This window comes from Rhinolophus sinicus, linkage group LG10 (assembly GCF_036562045.2).
Source record: "Rhinolophus sinicus isolate RSC01 linkage group LG10, ASM3656204v1, whole genome shotgun sequence".
Classification (NCBI taxonomy): domain Eukaryota; kingdom Metazoa; phylum Chordata; class Mammalia; order Chiroptera; family Rhinolophidae; genus Rhinolophus; species Rhinolophus sinicus.
Window position 1 is genome coordinate 55,810,363 of NC_133759.1, and position 18,383 is coordinate 55,828,745.

Consider the following 18,383-nt stretch of genomic DNA (forward strand, 5'->3'; position numbering starts at 1 on the left):
TGGTTCACTGCTAAGGCAGACAATGACCTCCAAAAGCTGGGCTCAAAATTGAAAGAGCTGGATTTGTCCCAACTGTGTCACTAGGCAAACTTATACAAAACAGGGAAGTGAGTAAAGTTTGTTTCGAGCAACCTACAAATGCTTTAATGTGCACTCTGTTCTCTAGTTCATGCAACCCATTACCAACTTAAGAAAAACATCCTTATTTGTGAAAAAAAAATAAATCCTTTTATGTAAAAAAGATAAACAAGAGTGCCATGTAACCATGCAAAAGCTCTATTGCATTCCCAGAACACAGAAGCAATCAAGGGTTAATTTTTCTTTCATCTTTACTAAGTAAGGCTGTGGAACAGCTAAGTCTAAGATCCTATCAACTGAAGACAGACCTCTTACCTATGATGAAATTTTAGTCGGGGAATCACTTTGTCCATTCATTGAAAATATTTAATGAGCACTTGTATGTCAGGCAGTCCTAGTTGCTGAGGACACAGCAGCAAATACAAGAGAACAAAAAATACCTGTTCTAAGGTCATTCAGATTTTAGTAGGGAGTGTAATTGGTAAATAATGACCAAGTGATTATAAGTGGAATGATGCTATTGTGGACAAAAATAAAGCAGGAGAAGGAGGAGAGAGAGAAGAAGTAGAGTTGCAACCTTATGCTGGAGGTTCAGGGACTGCTCTGAGGAAATAACACTGAAAGATGAGGAACTGAATCTGGGGAAGGGGCTGGATTTCCAAGAAAAGGAAACATGAAGTGTCCTAGTCCCGAAGCAGGAGCTAAATTTTCTGTCGATAATTTGGAAAGAAAAAAATAAAAGACACCCTGGATTGGAGTCCTATCTCTTTTGCCCTTCACTAACTCAGTAACCTTTAGGAAGAAAAGAGTTTTACCTCTTGAACCTCAGTTTCTTCCTCTATAATTAAGGAGAGTACCACGTACCTCACAAAATTATTTAAAGGGGGGGGGAGGCAAAAGGATGTTTAAGAATGCGCTTTACATCAGTAAGGGATGTGTCCTGAGGGCTGTGGGAAACGTAATAAAGGCTCTGCTGGCTTCAAGCTATGACCTAAATAAATGAATGGCCAAACTTGTTTCCTCTCTGTCAAATGAGGACAATGGTACTGTACCCATTTCACCAGGTGTTCTGGGGAGTCCATGAATGAGCAAATCCACATAAATACAGCTACTGACACACAAACTCCAAAACGTGGGTGCGAACTACAAGCCGGCAGGGCCTTCGCTCCTGTGCTCAGCACGGGCGCCCAGGGTGAAGTTCATCACACAGTGCTTTTAGTGGCTGTCAAGTCCATTCATACTTTGACGTTTTTCCTCATGTCCACCTTCCACTGTGACATTCTAGCTTGTAAGAAATCAGCTTTACTCTCTGAAGACTTTTGAACATAATCCGCTCCCACGTTAAAAGGCTCTGAAATTGAGCTACCGCCGACAAATGGAACTTCCCCAGGGTCCCTAACGGCCGCCTGCGGGAGCTCTCCCCTCCGAGCAGCGCCACCTAACCTTGCGCTCCAGAGGCCCGCCCTTTATGCTGTGATGGCAACTCTTGCTGCGCGTGCGCAACGATGGTGGCGTGGCCACGCCCAGGCCTGCGCGGCGACCCAGCCTCTGCACAGATACCGGCGCCTTTCGGTAAGAGGTCGGCGTGGGTCTGGGTGAGTGAAGGTAGTGAAGCATCACCGCGCGCGTGGGCGCTCTGATCGTCCGAGGCGGCACCGGTGCCTGCAGGGCCGGTGGGGTGGATGTTGCTCAAGGGGAAGAGCTGGGGTGATGAGGCCAGTGTGTGAGTCCTTTGGGTGTAAGCGGGAGTTCCGGTGGTGGGAGGGCTGCTGACTCTGAGACCGTGCGGATCCTCGGTTCAAAAGGCAGAATTTGTTGTGAGGTTTGTGTGAAGTGCTGATGGCAGGCGTAACGAAAAGAAGTTACCAGGGACTAACTTTCTGGGACTTCCTTGGCGCTGCAATGGAAACTGGGAGGAAGGAAGCCAGGATTGGCCTGCAGTGATTTTAGAGGAAAACATTAATACCTGTAACTCGACACTCTCTGGGGACCCTGTGAGCAATTGCTGTCCGTGGTTCTGAAGATGAGACCCCAATGCCTTGAGAAAAAGCCGACGAGGGCAGGGGGGCGTTTCCAATTCCCTACTCTCAATACATGTGTGCTGAAGGAAGAGCTCAATCTTTCCATCAGCGCTGGACACTCAGGCGGTAGCAGTCAGTGTTTAATTTCATAAAATTTAGGAAAGCCAATGCTTCATTCCAGGAAGGAATTTTATTTCTGTCTTATTTTCCCTTACAGCAGCACCTTCAACTTTTGCACCCAAGCGGATGATTTGCCTACAGGCTCCAAGCAGTTCACTAGACCTCTGTCTCTTCAGCCAAGGTGAGCTTGCTCACGTGCCGTGAAAATGGGCTCTCCTAAACTTTCCAAATGAGAGTCCTGAGCAGCCAGGGTCAGGTGAAGGGACCAATTGTGCTTTTCCCCACAATGACACATGAAAAAATACTTTCCTATTTGGAAAAGAGATGGTAGGACTGGGCAATCTTCCAATAAAGGAAAGACCATGAATTTCCAGTTGGTTCTCATACTTGTTTGCCTGCCTGTCTATGTGTGTGTGCACACGTGTGAGAGATGGTGTTCGTGTGCTGAATTTTACAGAGTGGATTTTTTTTTCTGTTGATTCAATAAAATGTTTACTAGTCTTAGTACCAGCTGCTTGTTTGTTTTGAATTCTGAATAAGGTTAAAATGTGGGGAAAAAAGAAGGGAAAATGTGAAACATGTTGAGTTTACCTGACTCATGCTATTCTTGGATGCATCTGGCCTAAGAAGAACTATGCCTCACAAATAAAAATGTTTTTAAATGCATTTTAAATTCATTTTATACCTTATTACATCTCAAGTTTTATTTTTCTCTTCTAAGAGAACCAATAGACTGAGGTACTAAAATGATCAAATATTGCAAAGCTGAAGACATGTGGTGTAAGTAACTTTAAATGTTTTTATTACTTAGCAGAAAGCTTATAAGGCAGCTTTAACTAAAGATGACTTCCTTGTTTGCTCAAGAAATTCGCCTTTCTAAAAGACATGAAGAAATGTAAGTTTTTTTAAAAGGCTAATCTAAGTGTATAAATTATACTGGTTTTATTAATGAAACATTATGTGCACAGAGAGACTTAAAAATCCGAAAGTTTGTCATTTAAATTTTCTGACATTTGCAAGATCTTGGTGTTAGAGAATGTCACTGTCTCTTAAGAATAACAAAGATTAAAAGGTATAATTATGTTCTATATCTTTTTACTTTTTGTTACTAATATCTAGATAAATTCACCCTTCCTCTCACCTTTTCTAGGCTACACACTAATATTTAATGGACTCCTCTAAGCCTCCTACCCAGCGCTAGATCTCTGCACCCATAGGCCCTGCACTTGGTTCAATGCTCTAATATTGCAGTCTTGAAATTCCTAATAATTTTTAACAAGGGGCCCCACATTTTTGTTTTGTATTGGGCCTTGCAAAGTATATAGCCAGTCTTGCCCTTAAATTTAGTATTAACCCGTTTCCATCTCTGTCTGTGGACTCCCATGTTTTCCTTTTCTCTAATTTACTAGGCCCTCTTCCTTGGCCTTCTAAGATAATTTCTTTACAAAAAAAGACTGTTCAAAGACCACAATTTTAGTTCTACTTTCAATAACAGCCCTATGAGACAGTGTTTCTTGAACATCTCCACAACTATTTGGGAAATGGTTAGACTGTCATATATACCACTTACATCTTTTTTTTTTTTAAATCATTGAACCTATTATATTTACTTATTAAACATTTAAGGGGACCGAAAACTTGTAAAATGAGCATTTGACCACTGAGAGACTTTGAAAGTATACTATATATAATAAAGTAGTTTGAGAATTTACTCATAACTTTTTACATCTTTCTTCAATTACTGTTTTACCTTGTTGTGAGTATGCATGCATATACACAGCCTCTCACTCAAATAGGGAACCATCATCTTTCTTTGGGAAAAAAAGGAGGAAAAAAATATTTTTATTGCTTCTTCAAACATATGGAAGTTTAGCACAATTCTAAATGTGTAACATGAGATTCAGGGGTATCGAAGTGTTAAGCAGAAGGTTTCGTATAGCAAGTTATATCGATGTATGTGTGTGCGGAGGTATATATAAGTATGTGTACAAAGGGATATGTATTACAGTTTGCATTTTCACCAAAAATTAAAACATATTTTCAACACTCTAAAATAATTTCAGAAGACCAGAGAGGCTAAAGACAGAAGCATATACTTACAGTATATATGTTAATGAAAATAAAAATAATTTTATCCAGACTTAAGACTTAAAACTACCTAAGTCTTTCCCTGTCTTATTAATAGACATAGTAATTGGCTTTCAAAATAGGTTGAACTTAAAGTAAAATACAATTAAGAAATGAACGTTTTATATTGGTCAAGCAATGTTTCCTTTTTTAAAAAAAAACTTTATACAGTAATTTTCATTTTTTTCTAGAGTATCACAAAGATTAATGTTACTTCAACAAATGAAGAATAAATTTGGAGAGCAAAACAAGGAAAAGGCATCTCAGATTCAAGCAGCTGAGACTGCTTTTAAAAGGAACCTTAGTCTTTTAAAGGTAAATTTCCATGACTTGAGTATAGAGATTTTTCCCACCTTTGCAAAATGGGTTTAAGTGAATTTCATAATTGTGATTTATGTAATGCCTTTGTTATGAGTAATAAATAGAATTAATGAAGCACCATCTATTTTTCAGACCCATAAAATAATTAGCATATGGATTCTCATTTTTGATAATGAAAAAAATTGAAGTTTGCTTAAGCTAAATGTTTTCAATCAACCAGAAAATCCATGACTACAGAAGGAACTTTAAGGTCATCTTTTGTGCAACAAGTAATAATTACAAGATGTAACTTTCCATCTTTCATCTTCTATTAGGTTGGTGCAAAAGTAATTGCGTTTTTTGCAATGATTTTTCACCTTTTGAACTGCAATTACTTTTGCATCAACTTAATATTTGCACGGAGATCCTGAAATACCATAGAGTACTTATAGTGTCGTTAGATCCAACTCAAAACTATTTCACATCACAAAAATAAGAACGATTTGATTTTGCCCTACTGGAGCCATAGTCAACACACAGAATTCCTATCTAAGATAACAGATTTCCAAGATGTCTTTTGATGGTGATGGAGGGGGTGGTCAAAGTGTGATTACGCAGGGCCTCACCATTTGGCCAATGTGCCCACTTGGAGTAAAATCATATGTGTGACATTTCTGGCTGCTTGCTATACTTTGCTTCCAAAATTGTATGGCTTCATCCATAATTAAAACCCTAAAAGTTTGCCTCCAGTCAAGCTTCCAAGAGATCCTATGACTAAAACATTTGGAAGTAAGGCTATATTATTTAAGTTATAAAGCAGTGTTTTCAGTTTTTTATTGTTAAATATTTTCATCGATAGGCATAATATAGTTATCTTCTGTCCTCACTAGATAAAGGAAGAGGAAAATTCAGTTATCTTCTCAGCTTCTGGCAGTTTGATCCACAGTAATTTAAGTCACAGCCATAGTGCTACCAAAGCATTCTATATTGCCATATGTCTTACTTGCCCAATGGTGTTTGCAATATTTATTTTTAAATGGAAATCTATAGGATAATTTGGAATTTGCTGTGAAAAGTCAGAAAAACTAAGTTAGAAGGCTTAAAGGCTTGGTTACTACTTACCTGCAGCAAGTGCAGGTAATAATGTTTAGTTTTCAAGCATCCTCCTTTTAATGAGCAAGTATTTGATGAGTGCCCTGAGGAGCCTTTCTGTTGAGCTATTCCTGGTTAGAAAGTGGGAACAAAATAAGTATAAATCAGAGTTCTTTATATCAAATAGCTAGCAGGCTTAGTTGATGACATAAGGTTGTCAAACAAAATATGAGACTATATGATCAAACACTAAGTTATGTGGAATACTCAGCACTCCTAGTATAGGAGGAAATGTAAAAAAAAAATCTGAGAGCTAGAATATTCTAAGAAGTCTCAGAGAGGAACTAAACTGGAGTTGTGTTTGAATAGGCAGAAGGCAAGGCTGGATTCTTACAGAGGAGCCAACAGGAAAAGACTAAGTGGCCCTATGAATGTTCATGGGACTGTGAGAGAAGTAGTTTGGAAAGTCAGAGGAAACAAGGTTGAATATGTATTGTGAGACCAAATGAGTAAGTTAAGACTTGCTATGTAGAGATTATGTAGTACTGGAAATGTGTGAGCAAAAGAAAAAGAGAGACTTATATAAGAAACATAGGAGTGGGTATTTAAGAAGGATTCATTTGTTATTTAGATGCAAAGTGATTTCAAGAATGGAGATATTGGATATAATAGTAGCTGTGAAATCACTGTCACATCTAGAAGGAAGAAAATGAACCTAGTTTCATAGTCATGAGAAAACAGTGTGATACGGTTTTTTCCCGATTATCAAAGTAATATAGTTTCACTGTAAAAAACTGCAAAGAGCAAATAAGATGAAATAATATCCATGTCATCCTGCCTATCTAGAAATTAATATATTTTTGTATATTTCTTTACAGTTTTTAATAAACATTTATTGAGCACCTATTACATCCCAGTACTTGCTGTCACAGACTTGCTGTCTCTTCCCTGACTTTTTTTTTTACATATTTTGAATAACTGTATATGCAATTTTTTATCCTTTTTTTCATACTATGTTGTGTTTTTTTTAACTTTGGAAATAATTTTAATGGCTCTACCATAGAAGTTATTATGAAAGTAAAATAAATAGGACTTGATTACAGAATTCTGAATTGGGAGAGACTTTAAAAAGCGTACAGATTATATCAGATTGTCATCCAAAGGTTTTTAATTTGTTTAGCATAAAAGCTCTTTATAGAGATGTAAAATAGATCAAAGTGGATCTGCTTTGGCCCAAAACCCCACCATTCAGCCCTTCCTTGCCTGCCCTGCTATGGCTCTAAGGAACTGAAAAACACTGATCTGCCCTAATCCCTTAGTTTAGAGATATGGACACCATAATAACTACTCCTAATACCCCTTGTTGAGAACAGGTTAAGTTACATTAGGATATGTACGTATGTACAGGACACGCTTCAAAAATGGTGCCATTAAAACTTGGAAGCATTCCTATAAAGATAGTAACAAAATAAGGACGATCTCTATCACCCATCCATTTTGAACCTTATTTAGATGTTCTGACCAATATAATAAACATTAAAAGGGAATAAGCTTTAACTTTTGGAAAGGAAGACGCAAAACTAGCATTTTAAAATGGTATGGTTACATACTTAAAAAAGTCAAAATTGTTTTAAAAGCTAATATGAGTTGACTAAAATTAAGGGGTAAAAGGTAAGCATATAAAAATCAATAGTAATCCTATACATACAGCTGGAAAATATGAGAGTTCACATTAGAAAAATTATAAAATACGTGGGAATGCCCTTGACATAGTATATGCACGAATGGTATAAAGAGAATTATTACACTTCAGTGGGAGATTTAAGAGAAAACATAAGTGGAGATACATGCCTTAATCCTGATTGGGGAGACTATTACTTTTTTAAAGTCAGTTATCACAAACTTATTTTTAGGTTTAATAAAATCCCAACAAAATGTGCATCAAACCCAGTAAAGTTTCTATAAATGCATTTGGGAAAATAAATTAGCAAGAATATCAAAAGGTGTTTTTAAAAGAATAGCAATAAGGAAGACACTAATCCCATCAAAGATGCAAACATATTAGTAAAAGAATGAATATGAAATGTAAGTAGTGAAGAAAACTCAGTGAGGGTTTAAATCGGTAAGTATCCTAACAGATAGTGGACTTTGAAAACAGGCTGGGTGATTTTTTTCCTGCCTTTTAAAAACATAAAATTGCTATGGATTTGTAAGAGAAAGAGAGGATTTTGTTTCTATATTTGCAGAATATGAACTGCCATCTCTCCCACCTTTCTCCCCACAAAACTTAGTTTTACCCAAATGGGCAATTTTGTGGTAACAAATGTCATCTTGTGAGGAAGACGATCAACTCCAGAGGTGAGAATGAATGGGAGGAGAGCTACAGAACATTTGATACACTGACAGCTTCCCTCAGGCATGTCCTGGAAGCCTTCATGGGACAGGCTAGTGTCCCATGGTAGTTAGAGCCTTCAACCAACTAACTGCCACCCAGGATGGCCAGTGACTTACAGGTCCACATCTCTCCTTTTCCTTTCTCGCATTTCTCACTTCCTCCAATTCAATGAAGAATAAGTGTAATGAATGCTTAAATGTTCTTGTCCCACTGATCCTGTTTCTCATGCCTTAGTGTTGTTTTTTTTCTATCCTAGAAATTGCCCCTCCAGCAGATTAGAAGATTAAACCCAGCCCCGCCTTAGCTGGGTTCACTATATATATATGTATATGTATATGTATATGTATATGTATATGTATATGTATATGTATATACACACATATATATATATATATATATATATATATATATATATATATATATATATATGCTGTGTTGGGAGGGAGGGTCGAGTGTGGGGAGGAAGAAAGAGACCTCAGTACAAGAATGTGCTCATAGTTTACCTTTCCTAGTCTTGAGTCAACTCATTTATATAGGCTGCTGAATCCTGCCATGCAGTAACATTTAGGCCATCATCCACACTGGAAACTTGTTTTTTAATTAAATTATGAAAAATTTCCAATCTATGAGTACGTAGGAGAGGGAATATAGAAGAATGTACTCCCATGTGCTTAGCACCTACATTCAATAATTATCAAAACCCAGCCAGTCTTGTTCCATCTACATTCCTCTCCTCCAACCCAGCCCCTCAGATTATTCAAAGCTAATCTTCAGACATCGCATGGTTTCATCTATAAATAGACCAGTATATAGCTCTCTATATTTCAGAGTTTATCACTAAAAGGACTATTTCAAGAAAAATCCCAATACTATGAAGCAATTTACAATAATTCCTTAAATATCCAATTAGGATTCAAATTTCCTTGATTAATTTATAAACATGTTTTTACAATTGTCTGAATCGGATCCAAAAAAATCCAATTTGTGATTGATAGATATTCTAAATCTCTAAAAGTCCTTCCCCGCCCCGGCCCTTTTTTCCCTCTTTTAATTTAGTTTTGAAGGAATTGGATCATTTTGTCCTATAGAGTTTCTAAGAGTCTGGATGTTGCTAATTACATTGCTGAGGTATCGTTTAGTAGGTTCCTCTGATCCCTGGGATTCCTATAAATTGAAAAATCTAAGCTGTGCAACAGAAATATAATATGAGCCACATATGCAATTTAAAATATTCTAGTAACCACTTTCAATAAAATCAAAAGAGATTCAATAAAATGTTACTAAAATGAATTTCGTCCCACAGAAAATATTACTTCAAATGTAATTGCTATTAAAAGTAAATATTTTATATTTCCTTTTCTTACTAAGCCTTCAAAGTTCAGTGTGTATTTTACGCTTACAGCACATCTTAATTTGGACACATGTCAAGTGCTCAGCTAATGAGGCTGATGGATACTGAATGACCAGTTCAGATCTAGAGGCCTGATCAGATTCAGGTTCAATGTTGTATGTTGTGGGGAAGAAAACTTTCATAATGCCCGGCTGTCTCTCTTTTGGGAGAGTTAGCAGTCAAAGATGATAATTGCCTAGATGTACTCATTAGGGGTTGCAAAAAATGATATTCAAATTCTTTTATTCCTTCTTTTTCACTTGCTGATTATCTATATGAAGAGACACTTCTCCTCGTCAATTGTTTGGTTATACTGAAATACACTTCATATAGGAAAAGGCATGATGAGTGTTTGATTCTTTCTCTGTAATCAGTTTTCAAAATGATAGTTTAGTTCTCTAGTATCCTCCAAAAGTGACCAATTACAAGTTGTTCTTTTTTTAAAAAATATATCTGGGATTTGAAATGTTTCAATCCATTTCAATTTTTCCTCCTTTGATGCTCAACTTATCCTGTTTTTACTAAAGGGAGCCTCTTCGAGTTATCCCCAAACGGCCTTTGACATGATCTAAACAGTTTGCCTTTCTCTCCAGTATGATGGAATCTTCCAGGCTCACTGGCTGCCCAGACTTGGCACTGACCATTGCTCCAAGGAGCCCTGGATCCTTCTGGCAGGAAATATGTTTAAAGCTCTTGACATGGGCACTCGGGGTGTTTATTGCAACTTTCCTTTAAATATAAACTACATCAAGAGCTCATATCAATAACTCCAGTTCGATTAAAAGATTGCAAGACTTTGAACTTGAAACCACCAATCTTTGACCTCTCACTTTTTTTCCTCAAACCAAAAAATCTCAGTTCCCAAAGAATTTTCCAAGAACAACATAGCTACTTACTTACTTTATCCTGCGATACAAATAGTTCTACCACCCACAATATGATCACTGAGAATGATGTTCAGTTAGATACTTTTCACAATTCTTTTTTGTCCTAGGGTGTATCCCACTAGGGATGCTCCATCTAAACACTGTGTTCTAGCACCACTTGATATATTTCTGTGTGGTTATGCCACCCACTAGATAGCAGTTAAATTTGTCTCATTTTGTTTTCAATTTTTAGAGATCGCTTTTTCATTTGTTCTAAAACTGTATAAATTTTAAATGGTCTAGTGGCAAATCTAGAAAACCAGATAACAAGGTATAGTCAGGTAAGGCTAGCCTCTCTCCTCTTCTCGTTTTCCTCCTCCTACCCTCCTGGGTACCTTTCTATTTCTACATTTGTGGTTTCTGCTCAGGACTCTTTGATACCTTAGTCATTTCGTCATGTAATGAATATTTAAGTGTCAAGTACATACCCTGAACTTTGTTAGATTCTTGGATGCTCTCAAGTTCTATGCGGTATAGTCCTTTCCTTCTGGCAGCATATAGTCAAAGAAATTTTTCAGTCATGCTAAAGAATTCATACTTCATCCTCTGTGTAGTGGGTATCAATTTTTTTCAGTCCAAGTAGGGACATATTTAAAGTATTTTTTAGCAAAACTAATCAATTCTGTGTTAGGTATGGATTAAAGTAGAATGAGATATAGTCTAGGCGTAAGTCCAAGTAAGTATTCGGTAAATACTTATTGAATGAATAAGTATAATTATAAGGCCATAGCATTGGGAATGACATGGAAGGGCTACAAGGAGACATCCTGAAGCTTTGGATTTTTAAATGATAGGGAATAAGAAGAGTTAACGATAGAGGATATAGGATATAGCTGCGTGAGTAGACTCCCCACTGTTTACATTCAGTATATCCAGCAAGAAGAAGATGAGTTTAGTTTTATTAGGTTGGGGAATAAGGGCTTGGAAGAAAAGTTATCCATCCCTCTACATGAATGGTTGAAGCTAGATAAGAGACAATTTTGGAGGGAGAAAAAGTAAAAAGATGAAGACAGATGTCACAAATCTTAAGAAAGACCACACAGCATGAAGGACTGAAAAAGGAGCCAGCTAAGGAGAAAGAGAAGAGTGAGAGATGTAAGCAAAACGTCTAAGAAAGTGAAATCTCACTTCAGGAAGAAGTTCTCTGGAGGGTGATAATCTCTTGTGGAAATGCTGCAGAGACAACAGTCATGCTTTACCAGGCCACGTGTCCCTACTCGTTCTCTCGTTTGCAGATCTGATCTTCTATTAAGAGACATTCAGTATCCTTATTGTCTGGTCTTTAAGAAAAATGTTTATAATCTTATCTACAGGTACTGGTGACACCTAGATCTACCATTAACAACTTTATAACTTCTTAGAATCATGGTATAATTGGGGATGTGATTTTACTCTATTAGTTTTAGAAAAGTAAAAAATAATTTTTCCAGGACCTTGCCAAAATCTGAATGTAATCACAGAAGAATTAGTCTTCTCTGCTGTAGCATCATGCTCTGCTGTACCAACAAGCTCTTTATCATGTGGCTTAGACGTAAACTTCTAGTATGGGAGAGACATGGTAATAGATGGGCATTTTATCCCGAAATTGATGTTTTTCCCCTTCAAATCACCTTCCTCTAGACAGCAGGTGCATTAATGGTTGTGCAACTTTGGGGAGTCCCTTTAGGGAATTTCCTGTTTTTCCCTTTTCCATTTCACACCCATTCCTCGCTCCCGCCGCTACCATCTGCTATCTCTTTTCTCCTCTTCAGCGCTGGCTTCTTCACACCCCACTCCCACGCCCTTTTCCATCTCTCTCCGTCTGTCCAACAGCCCTGTACTTAGATTGCTCCAATGCATCAGAGGACTTTCTCTTTTCTATGAACTCACTAAGCTCAAATGAGAGACCAAATTCACACGGCCTTCACTCAGGGCCTCTGTGAACCTGACAAACATAGCAAGCAAATGACAACATGCTGATTTGGGGAGCATTCATTAACAGGACTGAAATGTTTCAGGAACACCTTGCAGAGTCCTACATATCTGGGCTTATGCTTCACATGTGTATCAAGGTAACATCTTTACCTTGTATGAATTAAGGTATGAATTAAGTTTAATTACCCTTGTGTTTCTACAACCATAAGAGAAAAGACCCACATCTATAAGTTAAGCTTCAAATTAAAGCACAGGGCTTGAACACCATCAGCTGAATGATATACTACTTATCAATAAAACTTGCCATTGAGATTACCTTAGAAATCTAGTACTAAAAACTTAGATAGTATAGTGAAAAGTTTCTTGTTGAAAAGTACTACAGTATCTTACTGACCTTTTAAATATGTGGGGTATTTGCGCAAGTACAAAATTTAACAGTGGAACACTGAACAAATGAAACGTCAATCATTAATGTGTCATGCACATGATCTGGAGAGACTAGATCTCTGCACTTTGAAGGTCGGCGCAATGTGGGTCTGGGTATCTGACTGCTTTTAGTGTCTATTTTATCCATCTGGGTGCTGTTAATGATTTTAGAGCTAAGTTAGTGCTCGGAGCAGTTTTAGAGGAAGTTCTTTTTACAAGAATTATTGGCACTCACTATTTAAAATGAAAAGACAGTACTTGGAAGAACCACTCCTTTTATTTTAAAGAAACCCTGAATTCTCTATTTGAAAATTAAGCGATGATCAGTTTTCCTGCCTCAGTGTCCCTCCGTGAGTTTCAAACTATCCAGAGAAGAGTTGACGTGAGAGAGCTAGGATATAGGCAATGCTATTACAGGTGACGGTTGTGTGTGCTATGTAAATACATTGTTTTTTAAATGCTGATGTTCATTACAGGATATAGAAGCAGCAGAAAAGTCTCTACAGACCCGACTTCACCTACCTGCACCGCCTGAGCTCGTTTCTCTTGAGGTGAGAACCCTAAGGAACAAAGGGTAAAAGACGAGCCCCTATTCTGGTAGTAGTGTGTTGTGAATCAGCCGGTGGCTCTATGTGTGTCATTTCCCACATTTATTTGTTCAGTAAAATAAACAGGTGCCATGCTTTGTACATAGCAGGTAACTGATAAACATCTTAATTTAAAACAATTTTATCAAGTGCGAGTTTTATAAAGATTCTGTGTCTTGTCACCTGGTTACTTAGCAACAACTATCCTGTTAAACCGTAACAGCCAGTATGCACTACATTTTAAGAGGACAGCAAGCCTAACCAAAGCTTCTCCTGTTGGCTGATGTTAGAAGTAGCAGTTTAGTCCCCATACCAAAAACTGAACCAATGGTATTTAAATATGTGGTATGTGGTACAGTGTGGCTTTTGTCTGTTTTATTTTGCTCAGTTCAAGAACAGATTGGGAAGATGGCTGGCAAAATAAAACCATATTTGGCATATAAACGAATTTTTGATGAAAGGGAATTTACTACCTATAGAATAGTTTGATTTTATATTTTTAGTGACCTTTTTCAAATACAGTTTTGCTTGCTGCCTAACCAGGGATGTGAATAGACTCCAGATTAAAGGCTGAGAATTTGCCCTGCAATTTTCTGTGTCATCTAGAGTAATAAGAAAAGCCAGGGATCAAAGATAGAAAAAACTCGGGTACAAAGTTGTGCCTTGGGCACGTCTTTTTCTTTGTTGAGTTCTCCAATACCTTACTCTAGCCTGTACAGGGCGTTCACAATAGGGGTTAATCCAGCCGTGAATGGTAGAGAAACTCCCAACCACAGGCCTCGGTTGGTATTTTTCTTCTCTAGTCTTGCACAGCAGGATGACCTTTATTTTAAGTATGTCAGGCTGTTTCTCAGACCACATGCATAGATGTATACATGTGTAGAATCCCTCACCATTTTCAACTTTCAGAACCTCTGTACCTTCTTAATGCTCAGAGTGAATCATTATGTGTTCTTACTGCTAGCTAACTCTTTGGTCGACGTCCCAAAATGAGATTGATAATGATGATCTAATATAAAATGCCCTCCTAAGACACAGAGCGTTAAGCATTTACTTTTTCTTTGGCCTCCTTAGTGCAGTCACCCAAGAAATCATTAAAGCTCGTAGACGTGATACGGTGAGGTTGTACATGTTTCTGTAACTTATAGACTGCTGCAGTCAGGCCAATAATACAGTAGCTCAGTTTCCAAGTTATTTGAATTAAAAGTGGTTAGATAATCTTGATATTATTTTCTCAATGTACAAAAAAAATTGGGAAGAAATTAGAATTTGTCATATCAAGTGCTCCTCTGAAAGATACAGTGGATACATTTTTAAATGTTTTCCCCATACAATTCAATTCAAGAGGTCAATTCAACTATACCACACTAATTATAGTTCAGTTCCTGATCTCATCCCAGGTCAGATCTTGTTATGTTAGGTTTTAAGCAGTTGTTCGTGTTAAACATTTGATAATAATAACTTAAGTATGGGTAATCATTTCGTATGGGATCTGGAACATTAAACAAAAAGTTACAAATGATAATAGTGATAATAATGGCCACAAGAGGGCGTATAAAGTCACAATAAAATTCTAAAACCTGTAATTCTGCCAGCCTTGGGTTTTACTGAGAAATTTGAAAATTAACACTAGTAAGTAGCCAGATTTTTTTCTAAAATTAACATAAAATATTCTGTAGAGGAAGTGCATTCTACATATATGTGTGTGTGTGTGCGTGTGTGTGTGTGTACACGCACACACACACTTAAGTGAATAAACATTTAGACTATTATGAAGAGCCAAGTTCAATTGCTTGATATGCTTTTTTACTTTTGGATGTTGTTTTTTTTTTTCCAGACTCTTTACTGGGCATCAGTAGAAGAATATATTCCCAAATGGGAACAGTTTCTTTTAGGAAGAGTATCATATCCTATTGGTGTTGAAAATCAAAATGAAGCAGAAAATACCATTCGAAACAAGGCACAGCAATAACTTCTTCACATACTATTTAAAAAAATCTGTTTAGTAAAGCTGAATTTTAAAGTATATGCAGGTCATTGCAGGAATTCTAGGAATCAAATATATTCATACTGTCCCATCACCTCCTCAATGACAGTGAAGCTATGAGAATCTAATGGCCAGTCTCAGGTTATCACTTAGAGACCTACTACTATTTCAAGGTCACAAATTTGCTTTCTAACAAACTAATGGAAGTGTTAAAAACTATTATTGAAAGGTGGACTGTTTATTAAATAAATTGCTAAATGAGTGCTGTATGTGTTGTTTAAAAAAATCACTTAAATAGTGAATACCCATTGCTAGCTCTGATTTTACATTTTCTAGAATCTTTACTTTTCAGATATTTTATTATGGGGACAAATCACAGGATCAACGTGGTTGTTTTCTCGCTATTATAGTTTTTTTTTTTTTTTTTTTATCAAATGAAAAGACAGTGACACTTAACTGCTTTAGCATAGTAATACTTATCAGAAAATAGATTCATAGTATTTTGTCCATCATAGATAATCAAACCTCTAAATGTTCTGCAGGGAAAAACTTCCCTAACTATAAAGTGTGTTATACGTAGCAAGTTTCAGCAGGGCTCAGCCTTGGTTCTGAAAAAGGATACCTATTAGAGCTAGGAACGGTTATTGGATTTTGACTTGGTTATTTAAGGATTGCCAATCCTGTGAGTGCAAATAACGCCTCTCTCATCTTTTCATCTTTAAACTTGCCCTTCCCTCTCCCTTCTATTTTCATTATCTCTGAAACAACTGCCAGTCAGAAAGCTTTGGGTCACAACCCTAAATAGCTTTAAGATTCCTCAGTCCACTGCTGCTGGAGCACTCGAAAAAATTTATAATTTTCCTAACTATGGAGGCAGCTCCTGCTAGTAAAGGGAGTCTATACTATGTTACGATGAAAGATTTTATATTTCAAACTGGTTTGTGTTTTTAAAAGAAGACAATAGGACAAGCTAAAAAAAAAACACCCAAACTATACTGAAACATCCATTGTACTGATAAGTTCCTTTAAACTATCATCTTGGAAATATCCTGTTGAGTGGGTGTTGGTGTGGGTAACAATAACGTTGTTTTCATAATATGCACTGGCAGATTAGCACACTTCTCTACAGTGTTAACAGTTGTAATTAAGGAATAAACAGCACAGAGTGTCAGTCCGATGACAATTTCATCTATAGTGTCACAATACAAAATGTCACAAAATATTAGAACTGTTATATAACTACAAAGAATATCAGCTTAAACGCTGAAAGCCTTTAAAAAAGGAAGACAGAGAAAGGAAGAAAAAAGAAAACTGGCAAAAAGACCAGAAAATTTTTATACCTTCTCAAGAATGTTCTGTCACGAAAATAAATTGATAATTTTTTTCCCTGTTACATTACAGTTTGGTTTCTAGCCATCCAGTTGATTTAGCAGGAGAATGCAGGGCTTTTTAGCAGCTTTGAATTGGTAAACAGATTTAGATATAGTAGAAAGGAACATGAGGAAGTTTTTTTTTTTTTAACATCCAATCTTTCCCAGCATATGCACATAAGAAGGTGAATGAAGCAATGTGAAACTTATTTCTCTTTAGTCAAGTGAAAAAAAGGCTAAACATTTGTTGAGATGGTAAAATATTGTGTCAAGCAAGTAGGCACATTCCAAAATTAAACAGTGGTTGATACGTTAACGTCCTCAAATATTTGAGTGTACACACTTCCTTTGAGTTCTGTAAATTAAATCACCAGTAGGTTAGATTAAAATACAAAATAAACAGCAATGTAACCATCCCAAAGAAGGTTCAGGTTTTTTCTCCCCTAAACTGACTAACTTGCTAAATAGTTTTTAAAGAAAGCATAAGTTTACTATACCCTGAGTTATGATTTAGGGCAAAGGGTAAGGTATTTCTAGGTCACAGCTATACCATTTCTCCAATTCTAGTTAATACGTCAAAAACTCTCTGAGATGACTTTACTCTTGGGCCCCACAGAGCTCTCTCCACCCTTCTCCTCCTTGTACACTGCAACAGATTGCACCACATGCTATATGTTTAAAAGGAAAAACAAATCCCATCGGGACCTGGATACCCTATTAAAAGCCTTTCTATTCCTCATGGCAAATTAGCTTTACATAGGAATTTCCAAATATTGTTTTATTAAGGAAGGGAGAAATACCATATCTAATGTGTATTTTTGTACACAATTAGTAGGAATCAGACAAGGAAAAAGAAATGTCATCTACTCCTACCTTCCCCACCCCAATTTAGTCCCTTTTCCATACGCTACATTATACCTACTATTTGTTCTTCATGAAAACTATGAATTTGTAATTTAAAATAAAGCCTTTTCAAAATAAAGGTCATTTCAAGCATTTGTTTCCACAGCCTTTCTTGGATTGTTGCAAATGCATAAATATTCAAAGGTCATTTTCTGCTGAAACACTAATATATGAAATTATTAAATTGTAAAATGCTAAGGATCAGAAGGAGCTGCAGTTTTTCTACAAAGTTCAAAAAATAAATTTTACTAAATACTAAGGAAAAAGCCTAATACTCTGGAAACCAGACGTCTGGCCTTTCCCATGCACAGGGAGCAATATGTATGAAAGAGAAGTCAGACACTGTTCTTCTCTGCATTATATACAAGGTGTTTTAACTTGTCAATGTAAAACTTAGATGAGAATACTCATCTTTCACTTGTTTTTTTTCACAATTTTGTCTTCTCTGCCTCATTCTCCCTTTCTAGCCAACAACAACAACAAAATAATAATAGTAATAAGGTGGATATATAGGTATATTTTTAAATCAAAATTAAACTTATTTGGAGATTATTTTGTCACTTCTGACATGATTGGAGATGGGCTGAGGGTGAGGTGGGGATGTCGTATGTGAGAAACCAGGGTTTGCAATCAGCCAGTTGAGACAACAGGAAGACATTAAACTTTAAAACCATTGTCAGGTGGATTTTAATGTGTAAAATTTGGTGCACAAGGCCATGAATTTGGCTTATCTACAAAATATATTCT

General features: G+C 36.7%; 1 protein-coding gene across 8 annotated transcripts; it reads left to right on the forward strand.

Annotated features, from left to right (window-relative positions):
* The first annotated feature begins 1,563 nt into the window (after positions 1-1,563).
* On the forward strand, positions 1,564-17,729 carry CEP15 (centrosomal protein 15). Of its 8 annotated transcripts, none has more exons than XM_019728368.2 (6): positions 1,564-1,650; positions 2,317-2,400; positions 3,031-3,114; positions 4,538-4,661; positions 13,266-13,340; positions 15,214-17,729. In XM_019728368.2, the coding sequence occupies exons 3-6, from the start codon at positions 3,062-3,064 to the stop codon at positions 15,346-15,348; spliced, it is 387 nt and encodes a 128-aa protein (XP_019583927.1). In that variant the 5' UTR covers positions 1,564-1,650; positions 2,317-2,400; positions 3,031-3,061; the 3' UTR covers positions 15,349-17,729. The 8 variants fall into 8 exon arrangements, with proteins under 8 accessions (XP_019583927.1, XP_019583926.1, XP_019583928.1 ...); XM_019728367.2 differs by having other exon boundaries at positions 3,034-3,114; XM_019728369.2 differs by having other exon boundaries at positions 1,614-1,673; positions 3,034-3,114.
* The last annotated feature ends 654 nt before the right edge of the window (positions 17,730-18,383 follow it).